This window comes from Papio anubis, chromosome 6, assembly GCF_008728515.1.
Source record: "Papio anubis isolate 15944 chromosome 6, Panubis1.0, whole genome shotgun sequence".
Lineage (NCBI taxonomy): Eukaryota > Metazoa > Chordata > Mammalia > Primates > Cercopithecidae > Papio > Papio anubis.
This window is the reverse complement of record NC_044981.1, coordinates 33,084,296-33,107,370: the sequence shown is the minus strand read 5'-3', so window position 1 is coordinate 33,107,370 and position 23,075 is coordinate 33,084,296. Positions and strand designations below refer to the sequence as shown.

General features: G+C 43.0%; 1 protein-coding gene across 2 annotated transcripts; it reads right to left on the bottom strand.

Annotated features, from left to right (window-relative positions):
• Positions 1-3,997: 3,997 nt before the first annotated feature.
• SNRPC (small nuclear ribonucleoprotein polypeptide C) lies at positions 3,998-19,985 on the bottom strand. Of its 2 annotated transcripts, XM_021937152.1 has the most exons (7): positions 19,542-19,985; positions 19,146-19,188; positions 14,373-14,481; positions 9,560-9,649; positions 7,122-7,226; positions 4,802-4,858; positions 3,998-4,362 (listed from the first exon to the last, which is right to left on the bottom strand). In XM_021937152.1, the coding sequence occupies exons 1-7, from the start codon at positions 19,709-19,711 to the stop codon at positions 4,238-4,240; spliced, it is 699 nt and encodes a 232-aa protein (XP_021792844.1). In that variant the 5' UTR covers positions 19,712-19,985; the 3' UTR covers positions 3,998-4,237. The 2 variants fall into 2 exon arrangements, with proteins under 2 accessions (XP_021792844.1, XP_003897532.3); XM_003897483.5 differs by lacking the exon at positions 4,802-4,858.
• Positions 19,986-23,075: the final 3,090 nt, after the last annotated feature.

Below are 23,075 nucleotides of genomic sequence, written 5' to 3'. Positions count from 1 at the left end.
CAATAATTATTATTATTATTTTTTTTTTGAGACAGAGGTTTGCTCTTGTTGCCCAGGCTGGAGTACAATGGCATGATCTCCACTCACTGCAACCTCCACCTCCTGGGTTCAGGTGATTCTCCTGCCTCAGCCTCCCTAGTAGCTGGGATTGTAGGCATGTGCCACCACGCCCAGCTAATTTTGTATTTTTAGTAGACACATGGTTTCTCCATGTTGATCAGGCTGGTCTCAAACTCCCGACCTCTGGTGATCTGCCCGCCTCAGCCTCCCAAAGTGTTGGGATTACAAGCGTGAGCCACCATGCCTGGCCTAATGATTCTCAAATACTGAATCAGCCTGCATCCCTGAAACAGATCTCTTTTGCTCATGGTATATAATGTTCATATATTGCTGAATTCTGATTGCCAATATTTGGTTAAGGATTTGTGTGCATTTCCTAGATGGCTGATGTTGAACACCTTTTCATAGGTTTTTGGCCATTTGTAAATCTTCTTTGGAAACAACGTCTGTACAGATCTCTTGTTGATTATTTAATTGTCTTTTTGTTGAGTTATATTTCTTTATACATTGTAGATACAAGTCCGTTACACGATATATTATTTGCAAAAACTTTCTCCCATTCTATGAGCTGTCTTAACTTTCCTGATAGAAAAATGAAGTGCAGGCTGGGCGCGGTGGCTCATGCCTGTAATCCCAGCACTTCAGGAGGCCGAGGCGGGCAGATCACCTGAGGTCAGGAGTTCAGGACCAGCCTGGCCAACATGGTGAAACCCCGTCTCTACTAAAAATACAAAAAAGTTAGCCAGGCATGGTGGCGTACGTGTGTAGTCCCAGCTACTCAGGTGGCTGAGGCAGGCGAATCGCTTAAACCTGAGAGGTAGAGGTTGCAGTAAGCTGGGATTGTGCCACTGTACTCCAGCCTAGGCAACAGAGCGAGACTCCATCTCAAAAACAAACAAAAAAAAGACAAAGAAAAATGAAGTGCAAAAAAAGTAGATGATATCCAGTTTATCTTCCCCCCACTTGTGTTGCTGTGCTTTTGGTGTCATATCTGGGAAATCATTGCCTAATCTGAAGACATGAAGATTTACATCTATATTCTCTTCTAAGATTGTATAGTTTTAGCTCTTACATTTAGGAATATGATCCATTTTAACATGACCCATAATTTTTATATATAGTATGATGCAGGGAATTGACTTCATAATTTTACATGTGGATATCCAGTTGTCCTAGCAACATTTGTTGAAAACATCATTTTCCCCATTGAATTGTCTTGGTGAAAATCAACTGATGACAGATGTAAGGGTTTATTTCTGGACTCTTAATTCTATTTTATTTATCTATATGTCTATTCTTATGCAAGTACCACAGTGTCTTGATTAATGTAGTTTTGTAGTAAGTTTTAAAATAAAGAATCTATCGGCTGGGCGCATGGTTCATACCTGTAATCCCAGCACTTTGGGAGGCCGAGGCGGGCAGATCACGAGGTCAGGAGATCGAGACCATCCTGGCTAACACAGTGAAACCCCGCCTCTACTAAAAATAGAAAAAAAAAAAATTAGCTGGGCGTGGTGGCGGGCGCCTGTGGTCCCAACTGCTGAGGAGGCTGAGGCAGGAGAATGGCGTGAACCCAGGAAGTGCAGCTTGCAGTGAGTCAAGATCGTGCCACTGCACTCCAGCCTGGGCAACAGAGTGAGACTCCGTCTCAGGAAAAAAAAAAAAAGATAGCCGCAAACAATACATTGTTAGGTGAACCAATGTGTAGAACAATGGAGATCTTTTCCTATTGGTACACAGAACTTCCTTATACTGTTTTAACATGTTTAGTATATGGAACTGTGTATTGATGCATGTATATGCAACATGGTATATGCAACTGTATTATACTTAAATCAGCCCCCTATCATTGGACATCTATATTATTTCCAATCTTTTGCTGCAATACATAATACACGTCAGTCATTTCATACATATGCAAGTCTACCTGCAGGATTAATTTCTAGACATGGAAATACTAGGTCATAGATACAGTTATTATAATTCTGATAGATACTGCCAAATTGCCTTCCCAGAGGGTATTCAATAGTTTTCATTCCCACTTGCAATATGAGTTTTAAGTTTTTTTGTTTTTTTCTCAAGACGGGAGTCTTGCTCTGTCACCCAGGCTAGAGTGCAATGGTGCGATCTTGGCTCACTACAACCTCCGCCTCCTGGGTTCAAGCAATTATCCTGCCTCAGCCTCCCGAGTAGCTAGGATTACAGGCGCACACCACCACACCCAGCTAATGTTTTGTATTTTTTAGTAGAGACGGGGTTTCACCATGTAGGCCAGACTGGTCTCAAACTCCTGACCTTGTGATCTGCCCACCTCGGTCTCCCAAAGTGCTGGGATTACAGGCATGAGCCACCACGCCCAGCCGAGAATTTAAGTTTTACACTTCACTGAATATGAACAGTGCCAATGGCTTCCTTTCTAGATGCTTCCCTGAAAATATGCTACTTTTACAGCCTACTTATGTAACAAACAGAATTCTAAAAACACATTCTGGCCAGGCACAGTGACTCACCCCTGTAATCCCAGCACTTTGGGAGGCCAAGGCAGGAGGATCACTTGAGCCCAGGAGGTCAAAGCTGTAGTAAGCTATGACTGAGCCACTGCACCCCAGCCTGGGCAATAGAGTGAGACCCTATCTCAAAAAATAAACAAATAAAACCACCTTCTGTGATATAGAAATCTGTGTAATTTTACCAATGCTACAGAAAGTTTTCAGGCCAGGTGTAGTGGCTCACGCCTGTTATCCCAACACTTCAAGAGGCTGAGGCAAGAGGAATGCTTGAAACCAGGAGTTCCAGACTAGCCTGGCCAATAGTGTGAGACACTATCTCTAATTTAAAGTTGTTTGAGTTGCTTTTTGGTTTTTTTTGAGATGGGGTCTTGCTCTGTCACCCAGGCTGTAACAGTGCAATTTCAGCTCACTGCAACCTCCGCCTCCCAGGCTCAAGCGGAATCCTCCTACCTCAGCTTCTAGAGTAGCTGGGACTATAGGCGTGTGCCACCACACCCAGCTCATCTTTGTATTTTTTTGTAAAGACGGGGTTTCCCCATGTTGCCCAGGTTGGTCTCAAACTCATGGGGCTCAAGCAATCCACCCGTCTCAGTCTCCCAAAATGCCAGGATTAGAGGCGTCAGCTATTACACTTGGCCCTTTAGTTATTTTTATTATTATTATTTTTGATTATTGTTATTATTATTATTATTTTTTTTTTGAGACTCTGTTGCCCAGGCTGGAGTACAGTGGCACAATCTTGGCTCACTGCAACCTCTGCCTCCCAGGTTCAAGTGATTCTCCCACCGCAGCCTCTTGAGTAGCTAGGATTACAGGCACGTACCACCATGCCTGGCTAATTTTTGTATTTTTAGTAGAGATGGGGTTTCACCACATTGTTCAGGCTGGTCTGGAACTCCCGACCTCAGGTGATCTGCCTGCCTCAGTCCTCAAACTGCTTGGATTACAGGCGTGAGCCACCACGCCCGGCCTTAAAGTTATTTTTTAAAATAACTTTAAATAAGTTTTTTAAAAAGGAGAAACTTTTCACATTATTTGAGCCCAAGGAAGAGGGGAGCTGAGAGAAAGGAGAAGCAGAGTTTAGGGCAATTCTTGCCATTCTTAGCTGACATGCACACAACAGGAACTATTTTCCCTTACTTCAGCATAAAAGACTTAAAATTTTCCACTTACTATACAAAGTGTTATTCATGTGAAAAATTAACTGAGCTGTTGATTGTTTTAACCAACAAAAGCTCTGCAAGTGCTAGATTTAGTGCTGTACAAGATGACTTTACTAATAAAGGGAGGATGCCCGAAGAGATTTACTATATAGCTAAGGAAAAATAATCTCACGCAGAGGATATGCTGAAGAGGTAATGAGCTAGAGAAACAGAACTGGAATGTTTCATTTCCTTTATGATACACAGAGAACACGGAGAGGAGGAAAAAGGGAACACACTTTTAATTGAAAGAGTTGACAATTTTATTTTCACATTTCCCAATATAAATGAAAACTGCATCTTTTTTGTCCCACTTCTCCCCTCCAAAACTATTCTCTCTTTGATAGGACAGGGGAGCAAGTCTTCCCTATGCTGTTTAGAAAACTCAGTATCACAGCAGCATGATCTCCTGGTGAAGCAGAACAGGTAATATAAAACTGATACAATGAAGCCTCCCCTCTATCCTTATCTGTCTGGTCGAGTCATTCCGGGCCGAGTGGGCACCATCATGGGACGGGCAGGAGGTCTCATCATTGGGGGCCCAGGCATCATTGGCATGTGGCCTCCCATGGGCGGCCTCATTCCAGGAGCTGCAGGACAAAACAAAGAAGAGGGAAAAAAAGGGAGTCAGAAAATATTATTTAGGGAGAGTTTGATGGGACTTCAATTAAAAACAAAAAACGTAGCCCCCCTTGCAAAATGCTGGAAAAAAGACATACGTGACAGAAGAAATGCAACAAATTTATCACATCTGTAAATTACTTAGACATTCTCAGACAAAAAAACAAAAAGGTCAACACAAGAACCATATGGGAATCATGATCTAATGATAGTAAGGGGGAAACTATTAATATATTGCTTTCCAGAAATCACCAGGGACACTAGTTCCCTAAACTGACCTTTTTTTCTCACTCAGGGAAATTCACAACTAAGTCACATGTTTTTCAGTCAGCTCTTTTAATCAGTGATATCCACCATATAACCAGGAGCTACTTCATGAATGTACACAGGCACAGAGGACAATCTTACCACTAAGCGTTTGTTCGGAGTTGTAGGAAAGGTGAGCAGGAGGCCCATGCTGGGAACCTGTTAGTAACCATACTTAGCTCAAGTCAAGAAAAATAATAGGCAATAACGTGATTTATAACAATTAGTGCACACAAAAATCTGATTTTTCTAATGCATTTCAGAAACTATTAATGAATTTTTTTAAGTGTCCCATCAATAAACCAGCCAAATAAATGAGCCAGGGAGGGGAAGGCAGGCAGAGGGGTAGGGGAGGAACACAGGTGGTTTCAATGGAATCAATAATGTTCTACTTCCCAGCTGGGTGGTGGGTTCATGGATATTAATTTTACTATTATGCCCCATAATTTCATGTTATCTATATTCTTTTTAAACATCAAATTTTACCAATTTATTTTTAACTAAATAATTTGGATTAAAGGTTTGCAGCAAAGGGTTCAAGAGAAAAGTATATTCAAACTTGAATATAGCCTTATCACAAATAGTGAAACACAAGAATATGCAAAGACACAAAATCCAACAGGTACAGAATTTAAGACCAATTTAAACAGGAACAGAGAATACTACTAACTTCTAAATACCACATAAAAGCCCATGCTTAACCTATATTTAAGAATTTCTTAGAGGAAATGGATGGACATAGACCAAAGATTAAAAACTGGCAACTTGTTTTCTTTGGTCTCCATAGTGGATTTACTTTGAATCAGTTGACAACATTGGGATTTCATACGAAAGAGTAGATTCCTTTTTTCTTTTAAACTTCTTATTATGGAAATGTTCAAACATACACAAGAATAGTAAAGAGGAGTATAATGAACATCCATGTATCCATCATCCAGCTTCAACAATTACCCACTCATGGACAACTTTATCTCTACTCCCCACCCATTCCTATCCCTGTCCACCCTCTAACTACTCAATTATTTTAACACAAATCCCACAATCTTATCATTTTATCCTGGCTTGAAAAAACAGAAAACAAAAAGCAAACTCAGGAGAAAAGGCAACACCAAGCCTGTATTCTCGAATGTCAACCACAGGCTGAAGCTGAGTTCTAGAAGCCTTCTTTAGACGAATCATGCATTCCCCAGTTCACCACATCCCTAAAACCTCTAAGAATTTGAATTTGTGAGCCTGGGTTAAGGATGCTAAAGTCATTGAAGTCATTTTGATTGTGTTTTGGGCTCACAAGTCAGTAAGGCAGGAATTCTCTTTATCTATACTCTCCCCCTCCTCTAAGTGATACCCACAGCAGACATACTGATACTTCTGCCTAGGAAGCTACCTTAGTAACTTTGCAGCTTGTTTTTCCAGAGGAGTTGGAGGTGTCGGTCACATCTGTTCCCAAACCTGATTATGTCAGTTGTAGTTATTACTCTAATTATATATATATAATTTTCTGCAAACCAATTAAATGAGTGTGAAAAGAGAACAGCTTCTATGAAAACTAACTTAATACTTAGGAAGACTCAGATAAACTATCACCAAAAAATGCTCAACAATTTGGTAGGCAAAATAATCATAAAAGATTGGAACTAGATTATATCACAAGGTTTCAGACCACTTCAAAGAAATGAAACTAAAGTTGGTAGAGGATGTGTTATAGTTATGGCTTACTGGTTAATGCAATAAATACAGTGTTCCAATCATTAGACACACTCTTAAAGCAAAGGTCCTGCTCATGTATCAGAAAGATTTGCAAATTAACGTATGTTTAAATTGACATTAAAATAAAATGTTTGAAGTGTAAGTTTTTTTACCCCTCCCCAAATAAAAAACCAACTACCAGGCTGAAAGCTTTTTAATATAATGATGTGGCCAAGTTAAACTGCAAGATTCAACAAGCAGCAAGAGGTGGCTCTGCTCCAAATCAAAACTGAGAAAATGTATCTATAACCTTCCCCCTCCCCACAAAATGGAACAAGTTCATCAACCCTTCTCTTCAGTATAAATGGCCAAAAGCCAGGGTGAGGCAAGGAAACAGAAGAGAGGAAAATAAAAACAGACGCAACCTATCCTGCTTTTAGTAGCACAAGGTCACTGGATACCATCCAATTATAATGATAAACCAAGTATTTCTTTTTCTTTACCATTAATAATTGACCAAATTTAATTTGTTACAATAGTACATTTAAACAGCTAATGAGACAATTTATGTAAGTATTCCACCCTCAGAAGTGGAGCACAACTCCCCATTTTCAAGCTTTGGCTATACATACTAACTTCCTGCCATTAAGTGTCAGTTATGCATAGTGACTAAACTAAATGGAGCACACTAGAAACACAAGGGAGCAAACTAGAAAGACAAGACATTCAAACTTACCAGGTCCCACTGGCATCATCCCAGGAGGAGGAGGGCCCATCATTGGCATCATGGGAGGGCCCCCCATATGGGGTGCTGGCATCATACCAGGGCGAGGAGGACCCGCTGAAATAAAGAATGGAGTCTGTGGTTAAGGTGTGCTCACATATTAACATTTTCTCTTCTCTATTTTTTTTTTTTTTTTTGAGACGGGAGTTTCATTCTTGTTGCCCAGGCCAGAGTGCGATGACACGATCTCGGCTCACCGCAACCTCCACCTCCCAGGTTCAAGCGATTCTCCTGCCTCGGCCTCCCGAGTAGTCGAGATTACAGGCATGTGCCACCGTGCCCAGCTAACTTTGTATTTTTAGTAGAGACAGAGTTTCTCCGTGTTGGTCAGGATGGTCCCGAACTCCCAACCTCAGGTGATCTGCCCACCTCAACCTCCCAAAATGCTAGGATTATAGGCATTAGCCACTGCCCCCGGCAACATTTTCTCTTCTTAATCAAACTAAAAGGATCTCATGAACTCCTTCGAATTGAAACAATATCCCTCTTATGGTTTCTTTTTATAATAGCAGATCCACAAAAATCACATGCCATAAAACATTAATAAAAAGCAAGAACAAGTCTGCCTAGACAGAAGAATAAAATAAAGTCAGATTCCCTAGGTTAAGAAAAATTGAGATTTTAATTTAAAAAAACAAAACAAGGGGATGGAGAAGTTGTACCTTCTATAGGGCTCGTGACAAAAAGCTGATGGACTTAAGCCACAAGCATTTAATTTCAGATCCCTTTGTAAAAAATGAAAACATGGTTTTAAAAGATTCTTTGGAAATACAAAGACTTATATGCAGGGATATTCCTGACAGTATCATTTACAATACCTAAAATTTGGAACAACTTAAATATCCAATAAGAAAATAGTGAGGCAGGCTGGGGATGGTGGCTTAAGCCTGTAATCCCAGCACTTTGGGAGGCCGAGGCGGGCAGATCACAGGAGGTCAGGAGGTCAGGAGTTCAGGACCAGCCTGGCCAACATGGCAAAACCCCATCTCTACTAAAAATACAAAATTAGCTGGGCATGGTGGCATGCACCTGCAATCCCAGTTACTTGGGAGGCTAAGGCAGGAGAATCACTTGAATACAGGGAACCCAGGAGGCGGAGGTTGCAGTGAGCTGAGATCACGCCACTGCACTCTAGCCTGGGCGACACAGCAAGACTCTATCTCAAAAAAAAAGAAAGAAAGAAAGAAAGAAAATAGTGAGGTAAATTATGGTAAATTCATACCATAGACTATTCTGCTATCAAAAATAATGGAGTTGAGTGCCAGCCAGTCAAGGTAGAAAAGGAGAGAGAAGTAACCCTGGAGTTGCTATGGGCTGAGGCCTGACCAGGTCCTAGGATGGCAGGTGCCCAGAAAAGGTTTGGCAGGACATTAGTGGTCCACCTACATTAGTGTGCAACTATTACAGACAGCCTACTTCCCTGAGTCTATACTTGTGATTGTGTGCAAGATTGAGTCTAGGTCCTGTATGTGATTTCAGTCTGACTGCTCCCAGGAGAGCCACAGTACAGTATGATCCAGTGCAGCACTCAGTCTCCTCTTGTCTGTCACACAGAAGCAACAAACTTTCCCAGAAAGCTGGGCCCATGATCCACTCTCCTTTCAATGATCTCATTCTTACCTTTCTTTTTTTTTCTTTGAGACACAATCTTGCTGTGTTGCCCAGGCTAGAGTGCAGTGGGGTAATCTCAGCTCAATGCAACCTCCACCACCCAGGTTCAAGCAACTCTCCTGCCTCAGCCTTCTGAGTAGCTAGGACTACAGACGTGCACCACCACGCCTGGCTAATTTTTGTATTTTTAGTAGGGATGGGGTTTCATGATGTTGGCCAGGCTGGTCTTGAACTCCTGACCTCAGGTGATCCACCTGCCTCAGCCTCCCAAAGTGTTGGGATTACAGGTGTGAACCACCACGCCCAGCCTAATTCTTATGTTTCTAAGATATAGATTTTGGTGTTAGGTGGGTTAGAAAATAGGGCAAAAGACTAAGGAGTTTATCAGCTATTTCAGTCCTCTAGTGCTGTGCTCATAGAGTAAATAATTTAATGTACCTAGAAACTCCTATTCATGTATTAGCTCATCTAATCAGAGGTTCATTCTGAGCTTGCATTCCATTTAAATCTCTCTTAGATCCACACTTGGGATGCCACAAATACAGTACTTAGTGACAATGCAATCAAAAGTTAACTCTAAAGTTATTTTAGAAATTATACCACTAAAGTTGTTTTCCATTACTACACGCATCTATATTCAACATTTATGTATTTATACATTTATATTACTATCTACATACAAATGCAACAGCATTTGAAAGCCAACGGTGAGATAATGTAACCTAACCAAAGGACAGCCTGCCCCATCACACCCCTTAAGATTAAAACTTTAAACTTACGAAGGCTGGGGGGAGGTGGTATCATCGCCCCTGCAGGAGGAGGAGCAGAGAATGGAGTAGGAGGTATCTTTCCTTGTTGAAATGCAGCCGCTTCGGAGATGAGGGTGAGAAAAGAAAAAAGATGAATAAGAGTTCAACAGCCCAGTAACTAAGATAACCACTTTCTTTTAAGTCTTTGATGGTTCCAATTACTTTACTCTTGCTAGCTGTCCTCTAAAATTATTACATCATGGTTCTACAGTTTAAAAATCATTTTTAGGTATTCACCGGCTAAAATTGCAATTAATTGGTTTATTGATTCATGTTTTCTAATTAGCATTTCTTTTTTTTTTTTTTTGAGACGGAGTCTCGCTCTGTAGCCCAGGCTGGAGTGCAGTGGCTGGATCTCAGCTCACTGCAAGCTCCGCCTCCCGGGCTTATGCCATTCTCCTGCCTCAGCCTCCCGAGTAGCTGGGACCACAGGCGCCCGCCACGTTTTTTGTATTTTTTAGTAGAGACGGGGTTTCACCGTGTTAGCCAGGATGGTCTCGATCTCCTGACCTCGTGATCCGCACATTTTGGCCTCCCAAAGTGCTGGGATTACAGGCTTGAGCCACCGTGCCCGGCCTCTACTTAGCATTTCTATGGCTAAATTAAATATGGGAGACTGGAGTAAAAATTTCCTGCCTATCAATGTCTTTTCTTTTTGAGACAGAGTCTCACTGTCACCCATGCTGTAGTGCAGGGACACAATCGCAGCTCACAGCAGCATCGACCTCCCGGGCTCAGGTGATCCTCTCACTTCATCCTCCCGAATAGCTACAGGTGCTTGGCACTATGCCTGGCTAACTTTTGTATTTTTTGTAGAGACTGGGTTTCACCAAATTGCCCAGGCTGGTCTCAAACTCCTGAGTTCATGCAATCCACTCATCTCAGCTTACCAGAGTGCTAGGATTATAGGCATGAGCCACCATGCCTGGCCCTATCAATGTCTTTTACCAAAGAGGAAGAGTCATCTTTAATCTGTAGATGTAGTTTATAACCAATTCAAGCCATTCATAGTTTTGTCTGAAAAAGTGTAATACATGCCCAAAAAGCTAGGCTTTATAAAATTTCTATCCTTCCTATGTATGCTGTCCTAGGTCAAAATAATACACTATGTTGGTTTACCAGTTTGGAAATCAATGCACTAACCTAGGATTTTCAAAACATACAAAGATTTCAAACTATAAGCCTGCCCCAAAAGAGTTATGATTTTTAAGAAAATCTAATACAATCAATTTAAATTTTTTTTTCAGATGAAGCATAAGAGAAAACAAGAGAAACTGAAGATCATCTATATTTGGTTTTAGCAAAGAATCACAAATAAATATTAAAATACACATTCATAAAGTCTATTCCTGACATAAGCTGGCTATAGCCCATCCCACTCCACTCCAATGCAAAGGAAATCAAATTACTCATCAATTACTGGTAATTCATGGGATCAGATCAAAAAAGTGACCTAAGTGGAGATTTATGAATAGCTTATTATCCATACGCCTCTGAACAAAGCCTGTGCGATCTCAGGGATTATATCCCAATATGGACTTTTTCAATCAAAAAGGCCTCTCTCACATCTTTTGTAGGAGGACAGCTTGTAAAGCCTGAAGTGCGGGAAGCAAAGTCACTGACTTAGTAGCAGGCTCTATGTCAACATAATCACAGATTTCATGAGTGTGTCCCTGAGGTGCTCCCCTACTCTTCTCAAAAAGTCCCCCACTAAAAATGTTTATTATTCTGACTAGCCTTAAAACAAAAACAAAAACATGTACTCAAGCCGAGTGCAGTGGCTCCTGCCTATAATCCTAGCACTTTGGGAGGCTGAGGCAGGAGGATCTCTTGAGTTCCAGAGTTAAAGACTAGCTTGAGCAACATAGTGAGACCCCGTCTCTACAAAAACTAAAGATTAGCTGGGAATGGTGGTGTGCACCTGTAGTCCCAGCTACCTGGGAGGCTGAGGCAGGAGGAATGCTTGAGCCCAGGAGTTCAAGGCTACAGTGAGCTATGATCGGGCGACTGCACTCCAGCCTGGGTGACAGAGTAAGACCCTATCTCTACAAAAGTTAAAATTTAAATTAAAAAAATGTTTATTCATCCTAAATTATTTTGCTGCCTATGGAAAGTAACTACAGAATATACTGTAAATCTTTTAATGCTAAGAAATTTCTAACATCTTTTCAAGTAAGGGGAAAAGATTACATCATGGTTTATTTTTTCATATGAAATGGGACAATGGGGCAGGTGTGGTGACTCATGCCTGTAATCCCAACACTTTTGGAGGCCCAGGCAGGAGGATTGCTTGAGGCCAGGAGTTCAAGACCGGCCTGAGCAACAAAGTGAGACACCATCTCTATACAAAATTTTACAAAATTAACCTAGCATAGTGGTGTGCACCTGTAGTCCTAGCTACTCAGGAGGCCAAGACCAGAGGATCAGCTGAGCCCAGAAATTTGAGGCTGCAGTGAGCTTTGATTATACCACAGCACTCCAGTCTGGGCAACAGAGTGAGACTCAGTTTTTTTAAAAAAATCGGGACTGGGCATGGTGGCTCACGCCTGTAATCCCACCACTTTGGGAGGCCAAAGCAGGTCAATACTTGATGTCAGGAGTTCAAGACCAGCCTGACCAAAATGGTGAAACCCCATTTCTACCAAAACCAAAAAAAATTAGCCAGGTGTGGTGGTGTGCGCCTGCAGTCCTAGCTACTCGGGAGGCTGAGGCAGGAGACTCACTTGAACCCAGGAGGCAGAGGTTGCAGTGAGCTGAGATCGTTCTGGCCTGGGCGACAGAGCAAGACTCAATCTCAAATAAATAAATAAATAAATAAATAAATAAATAAATAAAATCAATTTTAAAAACTGGGACAATGTCTGAGGTTTGCTCCATAATAATCCAGGAAGGAGAAGGAGTAGGTGACAACATTCAGTGGCTCTCTTGGCCAGAAACGATTTTGCCTTCCAGGGACACTGCACAATGCCTGGAGATATTTTTAGTAGTCACAACTGGAGATTGGTACTGGCATGTAGTTAGCAGATGCCAGGCATGCTGTCAAAAATCCTGCAACGCACAGAAAGATCCCCACAGCAAAAGATTATCCAGCCTTAAATGACAACAGCATCAAGGTTGAGAAACCCAGAATAAATGCAGCAAGAGTGCTACAGCTGAGTGATGAGAAATGAAGGGTGAGGAAATTCAGAATGGGAGGTTCATTAAGCTTGTCTATTTTTTTTTTTTTTCAGACAGAGTCTCGCTCTATCGCCCAGGCCGGAATGCAGTGGTGAGACCTTGGCTCACTGCAACCTCCGCCTCCTGGGTCCAAGCGATTCATCTGCCTAAACCTCCCCGAGTAGCTGGGATTACAGGCATGCGCCACCACACCCAGTTAATTTTGTATTTTTCGTAGAGACAGGGTTTCTCCATGTTGGTCAGGCTGGTCTCTAACTCCTGATCTCAGGTGATCCACCCACCTCAGCCTCCCAAAGTGCTGGGATTACACGCGTGAGCCACCACACCCAGCACCAGCTTGTCTATTTTATTTGAAAATTTTCACAACAGTTTTGCCTTTTTATTATTTATTAATTATTACTATTTTTTTGAGACAGAGTCTCACTCTGTCGCCCAGACTGGAGTGCAGTTCAGTGGCGCGATCATAGCTTGCTGCAACCTCCGCTTCCTGGGTTTGAGCAATTCTCCTGCCTCAGTTTCCCAAGCAGCTGGGGCTACAAGCAGGCGCCACCATGCCCATCTGAATTTTTTGTATTTTTAGTAGAGATGGGGTTTCGCCATGTTGGCCAGGCTGGTCTCAAACTCCTGACCTCAGATGATCCACCACCTCCTCCTCCCAAAGTGCTGGGATTACAGGCGTAAGCCAGTGTGCCCGGCCAGTTTTGCCTTTTTATTACTTTTTAATTTTAAAAAAAACTTTTTGGCCGGGATTACCGGCGTGAGCCACCACGCCTGGGCTAATTTTTATATTTTTAGTAGAGATGGGGTTTCACCATGTCGGCCAGGATGGTCTCCAACTCCTGGCCTCAAGTGATCTGCCCGCCTCGGCCTCCCAAAATGCTGGGATTACAGGCATTAGCCACTGCACCTGCCCTACTGCTTTTTTAAAAAGTCACATCACAAAACCCACATTTGCTTGCCAGCTTGGAGTACAACGAATGATTAAGAAAGGCTGTGATTCAAATACACCAGGATGATCTAAACTAAAAATGCAACATCTCCTTCAGTTAGTGTCCTGGACCCAATAAGCCAGAACAAAATGTTCCTAACAATAAGAGCATGGGATGTACAACAGGGGTCCGAAACATATTCAGACTATTTTGTTACATCAAGTAGTTTCTTTTTGACTAGTACTCTGTCAGGACTACAAATAAAACATCTAAATATTGTCTCAAACTACTTGGGGAAAACCACAAACCCACTCCTGATCTGCTCCTATTAGAATAGGAACACACTTCTAAAACCTGTGGATTAACTACAAAGGGGCTTTATAGAAATTTGCTATAAAATCTGGTGTTAATACATAAATACTAAGCAACTCCATTCTTCTCTGCCTCACTTCCCTATCTAACCTTATTGCTGTCTCTGATTGCTCTATCCTCAATAATAAATATTAATGTGTTCTTATATCCTTGGGAAACCAATGACCTTCCACTTCTTTCATTCAACATATCCAAATGCTCCTATTTATCATTCAGAATGAGTTGCCTCTGTGAAAAACACCAGAGACAGGGACAAGAAAGAATAGGACCATTTTACCACATCAGAACAAGAGACTGAAGCATACTTGTTTTGTCAATCAGGCTCTGAGCCTGCTCTTCCATCCATTTCTGATAATAGTCTTTCACATTCTCTTTGTGTTTCCTTCCACTGCAGTGTGTCTTTCTCACAGATGGCTGTAAAATAAAAAGATCATATCAGACACAGAAACAAATGTCCAACACTAAAAATTTAATAAAGTTTTGCCTTTATATAAGTAACGTGTCTAGTATCAGCAGCATTAGCTGGCTGCTACAGTATTACTTAAAAACATTATCCAGCAACATACTGTGGTAATTTTTTTACTATATTATCTAGACCAGAGGTCAGCAAACTATGCCCCATTGGCCAGCCACTGGCTTTTGTGTTTAAAAAAAAAAAAAAAAGTATTGGAACACAACCACATTTATCTCTATCTACCTTTTTTTTTTTTTGAAAAGGGTCCTGCTCTGTTGCCCAGGATGGAATGCAATAGCACGATCTCAGCTCACTGCCGCCTCAACCATCCGGGCTCAAGCAATCATCCCACCTCAGCCTCCTGAGTTGCTGGGACTAGAGACACGAGCCACTATGACCAGCCAACTTTTAAATTTTTTGTAGAGATGACGTCTCACAATGTTGCCCAGGCTGGTCTCAAACCCCTAGGCTCAAGTGATCCTCTCACCTTGGCCTTCCAAAGTGCTGTGATATTACAGGTGTGAGCCACAGAGCCCAGCACATTTATTTATATATTGGCTACACCTTCTCTCTACAAGGAAAAGTTGAGTAACTGCAGCAAAGGTGGTGGTCCCAGCTACTTGGGAAGCTAAGATGGGAAGGACGTTTGAGCGTAGGAGATCAAGGCTACAGTGAGCCAAGATCACTCCACTACACTCCAGCCTGGGTGACAAAGCAAAATCCTATCTCAAAAAAAAAAAAATTGTTCCTGGCTGGGCACAGTGGCTCCAGCCTATAATCCCAGCACTTTGGGAGGCTGACGCGGGTGGATCACGAGGTAAGATTGAGACCATCCTGGCTAACATGGTGAAATCCCATTTCTACTAAAAATACAAAAAATTAGCCAGGCATGGTGGCAGGTGCCTGTAGTCCCAGCTACTCAGGAGGCTGAGGCAGGAGAATGGCATGAACCCAGGAGGCAGAGCGTGTAGTGAGTCAAGATTGTGCCATTGCACTCCAACCTGGGAGACACAGAGAGACTCTGTCTCATAAAAAAAAAAAAAAAAAATTGTTCCTTGTCCTCCCAACCACTGCTTACATTAACACAACAATGATGCCTTAAGCCTAATAACAAAATCATGACTAGCAGCCAGTCGCAGTGGCTCACACCTATAATCCCAGCACTTTGGGAGGCCAAAGTGGGCGGATCACCTGATGTCAGGAGTTCAAGACCACCCTGGCCAACAAGGTGAAACCCTGTCTCTACTGAAAATACAAAAATTAGCTGGGTATGATTGCACGCGCCTGTAATCCCAGCCACTCGGGAGGCTGAGGCAGGAGAATCACTTGAATCTTGAAGGTGGAGGTTGCAGGGAACTGAGATCATGCTACTGCACTCCAGAATGGGCAACACAGTGAGATTCCATCTCAAAAAAAAAAACAGGCCGGGCACGGTGGCTCAAGCCTGTAATCCCAGCACTTTGGGAGGCCGAGGCGGTGGATCACAGGTCAAGAGATCGAGACTATCCTGGCTAACACGGTGAAACCCCTGGGCTCTACTGCTAAAAATACAAAAATTAGCCGGCTGCAGCAGCGGCCTGTAGTCCCAGCTACTTGGGAGGCTGAGGCGAGAACAGGTGAACCCAGGGGCTGAGCTTGCAGTGAGCCGAGATCCCGCCACTGCACTCCAGCCTGGGAGACACAGCAAGACTCCATCTCAAAAAAACAAAACAAAACAAAACCAAACAAAACAAAAACCTCGTAACTAAAAATCAAACCGAAGTCCAAAAGTTACAGCACTGAATGTTTTTACACATTTCTTTCTTTTATTTGGGGTTTTTTTTTTTGAGATGGAGTCTTACTCTGTCACCCAGGCTGGAGTGCAGTGGCGATCTCGCCATTGCAACCCTCCGCCTCTCCTCAGGTTCAAGCCATTCTCCTGCCTCAGCCCCAAGTATCTGATGTGATATATGTGTGCCACCACACCCAGGTAATTTTTTTTTGTATTTTTGCAGGAGATGGGAGCCACTACATTGGCCAGGCTGGTCTTGAACTCCTGATCTCGTGATCCGCCCACCTTGGCCTCCCAGTGCTGGGATTACAGGCGTAAGCCACCATGCCCGGCTGTTTTTACACATTTCTAAGTCCACTATAGTGATCTGTAAAATCAATCACCATAGAAATGTTCTATTTTTGCAAGACATCATTTTAGAAGGAACAAGCGTTCATGACATTTCTCATGAAAAGACATTTTTAATATAAAGAAATACTTTTCAGTTCTCTGAATTCTGGCATTAGCAAGAAAGTGAATAATAGGTATATGAAACTATAATGCCAAAAAAGGGCAGAAAGGCACAGCCCCCTCATTAACAATTTCAGAAAATTATCTCTAGGGGGTTTTACCTAGAGAGGGGGTAAAAAAAAGGACTAGGGATCTATAAGCAAGAACCGACTAGCTATTAAAAATATCAATTTATCAGAGCATTCTACTCCAGGACAATGTATGAAAATACACAGAACTTGGCCAGCCACAGTGACTCACTCCCAGCACTTTGGGAGGCCAAGGTGGGACTGTTTCTTCATGGCGAAACCCTGTCTCTACTAAAAATACAGAAACTAGCCGAGTGTGGTGGTGCAGGCCTGTAATCCCAGCTACTCGAGAGGCTGAGACAGGAGAACTGCTTTTACCCGGGATGTGGAGGCTGCAGTGAAACAAGGTCATGCCATTACACTCCAGCCCGGGAAATAAAGCAATACTCCATCTCAAAAAAAAAAAAGATAATATACAGAACTATAACAACGTCTTCAAGAGGAACCACCCAACTTAAATGTTCCACATCTCTATTAATGCTGTACCTACATCTGACCACATGTTAGAAAGAATTCCAAATAAAGTGACAATAGAAAAATCACTGGCCAGTTTCTTCCAGCTACTATTCAAGATAATCAAGAGTTATAATTTAGACCAGTCTGGGAAACACAGCGAGGCCTCAGCTGTAAAAAGAATTATGATTTAATCAGATTTCTACAGAGGCAGCAAAGCATAGAGCTGCAGTGTTCAGGGCATGGTTCACAGACATCTAAGGGTCTCTGAGACTCTTTCACAAGGTCTGCAAGTTCAAAGTGTTTTCATAATACTACTAAGCCATTACTTTCCTTTTTCACTGTATTGACATTTTCACTGATGATGCCAAATTCCTGGCACTTCAGAACGAATCAAGGCAATGGCACCCGACTGTATTAGTGATCACTGTATTCTTCAATGTATGTACTCATAGGGGAAAAAAAAGCTAGTTTCACTGAGTGAAATTAATGAAGCAACAAAATTATTAATTTTTATTAAATCTCAACCCTTAAGTTCAAGTCTTTTTAATATTCTGAGTGACAAAATGGGAAAAATAGACAAAGCACTTGTGTTGCATGCCAAAATATGAGGCCTTTCAAGGAAAAGCAGGCATGTAATTGTTCAAATTATGAGCTCTACTAGCTGCCTCTCTTGAAGTCCTGGGCTCAAGCAATCCTCCTTCCTCGGCCTCCCGAAGTGCTGAAATTACAGGCATGAGCCACCATATCCAGCCCAGCCGCCTTTTTGATGGAACACCATTTTTATTTGAGAGTGACAGACACAAACCGTATATTCAGACTTCTCAAAAATGAATGGAGTGAGCCTGTCACTTCAAACAGAGCAATGGAAAGTATTGCCAGTGATAGAATTTGAGCTATTAAGCAAAAATCAGAATTTTGGAAAATCTTATCTGCCACCATAAGCTTGACAGCTTCCCAATATTTAAAGATGGTTCTGATTAGATTGTGACATTAATTAATGTGAGTTTTCATTACATAATCAAACGTGTCTACATTTGAAGCCTGGCACTAACTCAAGTCAATCAACTTTTCCAAATAACCAATGCACATTACAAAATCATGCAAGGCAAAGATCCACTCAAGTGCTCTTTAGACCACTAAATTTTTTTTTAATAGGCGGGGTTAGCTGGGCATGGTGGCTCATGCCTGTAATCCCAGCACTTTGGGAGGCCAAGGCAGACAGATCACCTGAGGTCGGGGGTTCGAGACCAGCCTGACCAACATGGAGAAACTCCGTCTCTACTAAATATTCAAAATTAGCCAGGCGTGGTGGCCCATGCCTGTAGTTCCAGCTACTCGGGAGGCTAAGGCAGGAGAATCACTTAAACCCGGGAGTTGTAGGTTGCAGTGAGCCGAGACAGCGCCACTGCACTCAAGCCTGGGCAACAAGAGCAAAACTCCGTCTCAAAAAAAAAAAAAAAAAAGTACTAACAAAACATTCTACTTTAACTGCTGTATTATTTGATAAGCAGTTTTTTTTGTTTTGTTGTCCAGGCTGGAGTGCAGTGCCTGATCATGCCTCACTGCAGCCTGGACCTCAAGCGATTCTCTCACCTCATCCTCTTGCGTAGCTGGGACTACAGGCACACCACGCCTGCCTTGTTAAGCGGTTTTTAATCAAAGTTACTCTAGGGTGGGAAATAACCTCCAACTATTTTCTACAAGCAGTAGACCTTAAACCTCAGCAGGTGGGAAAGCACAACTTGCATCTTTAAAAAAACACAAAACTCATTTAATTATTACACATAAGGCTTTTTGAAAGTATGGATACGCCACTTACAGAGTCATGGGTGAGGTATGTATCGCAGTAGTCACAATAAAACCTGAAAAGAGGTGAAAGGAAGAAAAAAAGAGATGACAACCAGCTAGATGCCCATCCATGGAAGTGTTCATGGAAGATAAAAACCAAGAAACAAACAAAAAGCCCGACCTCCTCACGACTCAAAAGCGTCAAAGCGTCGACATATAAACCAGGCTTTTTTTTGTTGCCTTAAGCGGGATCCATCTCCACTCTAAGAAGGGGTGTCTAGCGCTCTCCATCTCCCTATCTCCGTCCACCTGTCCCAGATACTCTGCCATCCCACGAGGTTTCAGAAACCAGAACCCGCTCTCTGCTCCTGCATAGGGGCCACAACTAGTGACTACGATCACCCTCAGATTTCGGGGCCCCACTCACTTGGGCATGTTGCTCTGCAGGCCGTTGGCCACTCCGTTACGTGACGCCCGGAAATGACGCGCACAGTCAGCGACGACACCGCGGAACCCCACGAGACTAGCGAGAAGACCCGAAGCCCTCGCCACCAGCAGCCGAGCGAGGGGCGGGGCTTTTCCCTTTCTTCCTTTCATCTAATAGGATGGCGGGAAGGGGGAGTACTACGGGTCGCTACGAGGTTCAACCCAAGCTCTTTTAATCTTGTTTCTCGATGCTTCCGGAAGAGCGTATTTAATCTTTTTGTAAATATCTAATGATTCTCTGCAAAGCCCATGGGGCTGCTATAAATGCTGAAAAAACAGCAGTGAACAAAACGGATAAAAATTCTTGCCCTCGTGGAGTTGAGATTCTAGTGAAACAAGACAGATATTAAAACCAACAGGAGCCGGCGCCGTGGCTAGCGCCTGGAATCTCAGGTACTCCGGAGGCTGAGGCGGGAGGATCACGTGAGCCCAGGAGTTGGAGACCAGCCCTGGGCAACATAGCGAAACTTGTCTCTACAGAAAATTTTAAAACTAGCCGGACGTTGGCCCGACGCGGTGGGTCACGCCTGTAATCCCAACACTTTGGGAGGCCGAGGCGGGCGGATCGCCTGAGATCAGGAGTTCGAGACCCGCCTGGCCAACCTGGTGAAACCCCGTCTCTACTAAAAATACAAAAATTAGCTGGGCGTGGTGGCGGGCGCCTCTAATCCCAGCTACTCGGGAGGCTGAGGCAGGAGAATGGCTTGAAGCCGGGAGGCGGAGGTTGCAGTGAGCCGAGTGCGCCATTGCACTCCAACCTGGGGGACAGAGCAAGACTCCGTATCAAAAAAAAAGAATTCGCCGGAGGTGGTAGCGCGCGCCTGTGGTCCCAGCTACTCGGGGGACTGAGATGGGAGGATCGCTTGAACCCAGGAGGTTGTGGCTATAGTGAGTCGTGATCGCGCCACTGCACTCCAGGCTGGGTGACAGAGTGGTACCCTGTCTCAAAAAAATAGTAAATATTTATAGTAGTCGGTTAGGTGGAGCAAAGTGAAGGGGGGAAGAGGGGAGTTCAACTTTACAGATGATAGAGAAAGGTTATCTCTTGCCTTTTAAAAATTTTTTGGTTTTGTTTTGTTTTGTTTTTTGAGACGGAGTCTCGCTCTGTCGCCCGGGCTGGAGTGCAGTGGCGCTATCTCGGTTCACTGCAAGCTCCACCTCCCGGGTTCAGGCCATTCTACTGCTTCAGCCTCTCGAGTAGCTGGAACTACAGGCGCCCGCTACCACGCCCGGCTAATTTTTTGTATTTTTAGTAGAGACGGGGTTTCATCGTGTTAACCACGGTGGTCTTGAAGAACTCCTGACCTCAAGTAATCTGCCCGCCTCTGCCTCCCAAAGTGCTGGGATGACAGGCGTGAGCCACCGCGCCTGGCAGGTAATAATTGTTGTAGGGTTCAAGGAAGAATTACATGTGAAGATCCTTGTAAGTGTTTAATACAATGTACACACTAACCCCTCCACAAAAGGTAATTATTAAATAGGAAGAAATTGATAGAAGTAACTTTTGTAGAAGAAGTAACTTCTACCCTATGTTCTCTGATGGTAGAATTGCAACCAAATAATAATAATAATTGCTAGTTTATTTGAATGTTTACTATGTCATAGGTTCTTTAAACGCATTGATTTACTTAATCCATTCAACAACCCTATTTCAGATGAGGAAACTGACTTTTAGAAATAATAAGTACCACAAAGATTACTTCCTGGTCCTAAGAGGAAAGTTAATTGTGTAATGAAGTTATCAGGCTCTTACCACCCTAATACCGTGGTAAATCTTAACATAATTAATGGCAAAACAACCACATATTACATGTCTCCTGCTGGGATGACAACATTAAGTGGATACCATCTACTATGACATATTCTTTTTTTTTTTTTTTTTTTGAGAGAGGGTTTCACCCTGTTGCCCAGGCTGAAATGCAGTGGTTCCATCACAGCTCACTTCAGCCTCAGCCTCCCGGGATCAAGCAATCCTCCCTCTTCAGCCTTCCAAGTAGCTGGGACTACAGGCACATGCCACCATACCCTTGTTAATTTTTTAAATTTTTTGCAGAAAAAGGGTCTCAAACTCCTGACTTCAAGAAATTTTCCCACCTCAGCATCCCAAAGTTCTGGGATCGCATGTGTAAGCCTCTATACCCAACAACTATGATGTATTATAAAGATGTTAAGTACCCACAAAAATTAAAAATATTTTTAAAAAAATGTTTAACTTAGATCTAACCAAGTTAACAGGATAGGCTATAGGATCAGCTAAAGGAAAGCAAAAGGCAGCAAACAAATTCTGGCAGTAGGACAACTGGCCTCTTTCCTTCACCAATTTAGGAAAAGGTATTTTTCTAGATTTAAATATTAAGAGACATAACAACAGATGTAGTGTATTATCTAGATCTAGATCCTAGTTTCGACAAACCAGCTATAAAGGACATTTTGCAGAAAATGCCTGGGTCTTGATATTGCAGTTCCAGAAACCCACCTTTGTCCAGGTACCTTCAGTTGGTTTTCCTCAAGGGAATGAATTCATCAGTTATGTTGTTTATTTTGTTTTGGTTTTCGGTTTCTTCTGAGACACATTCTCACTCTGTCACCCAGGCTGGAGTGCAGTGGCACTATCTCAGCTCACTGCAACCTCCACTTCCCAGGTTCAAGAGATTCTTTTGCCTCAGCCTCCCGAGTAGCTGGGATTACAGGTGTGCGCCACCACGCCCAGCTCATTTTTTTGTTTTGTTTTGTTTTTTTTGAGACAGAGTCTCGGTCTGTCGCCCAGTCTGGAGTGCAGTGGCCGGATCTCAGCTCACTGCAAGCTCCACCTCCTGGGTTTACGCCATTCTCCTGCCTCAGCCTGCCGAGTAGCTGGGACTACAGGTGCCTGCCACCTCGCCCGGCTAGTTTTTTGTATTTTTTAGTAGAGACAGGGTTTCACCGTGTTAGCCAGGATGGTCTCAATCTCCTGACCTCGTGATCCGCCCGTCTCGGCCTCCCAAAGTGCTGGGATTACAGGCTGGAGCCACCGCGCCCGGCCTAATTTTTTTGTATTTTTAGTAGAGACAGGATTTTACCACATTGGCCAGGTTGGTCTCGAACTCCTGACCTCAAATGCTCTGCCAGCCTCAGCTTCCCAAAGTGCTGAGATTACAGGCATGAGCCACCATGTTCGGCCCATCAATTATGTTTTGATTTCTTTCTGATTTCCCTCTGTGCTGACCCTAGCCTTTTTTGCTTCCAAGTCTATTCTTCACTTTTCCCCTGCTCTTTTCAAAATGGCAGTGGAAGCCAGGTGCTCATACCCGTAATCCCAGCTACTCAGGAGGCTGAGGTAGAAGGATCATTTGAGCCCAGAAGTTGGAAGCTACAGTTAGCTATGGTCTGGTCACTGCACTCCAGCCTGGGTAATGGGGCGAGACTCCATCTCTATTTAAAAAAAAAAAGGTCGGGTGTGGTGGCACACACGCCTGTAATGCCAACACTTTGGGAG

What these genes read in the sequence shown, in the direction of transcription:
- SNRPC (XM_021937152.1), bottom strand. Translation starts at nt 19,711, where the DNA reads ATGAAAGGAAGAAAGGGAAAAGCCCCGCCCCTCGCTCGGCTGCTGGTG. An exon ending in GAGCCTGATTGACAAAACAA is followed by an intron (nt 9,650 to 14,372) that starts GTATGCTTCAGT and finishes TCATCTCCGAAG; the next exon opens with CGGCTGCATTTCAACAAGGA. An exon ending in GATGATGCCAGTGGGACCTG is followed by an intron (nt 4,859 to 7,121) that starts GTAAGTTTGAAT and finishes GGTTACTAACAG; the next exon opens with GTTCCCAGCATGGGCCTCCT.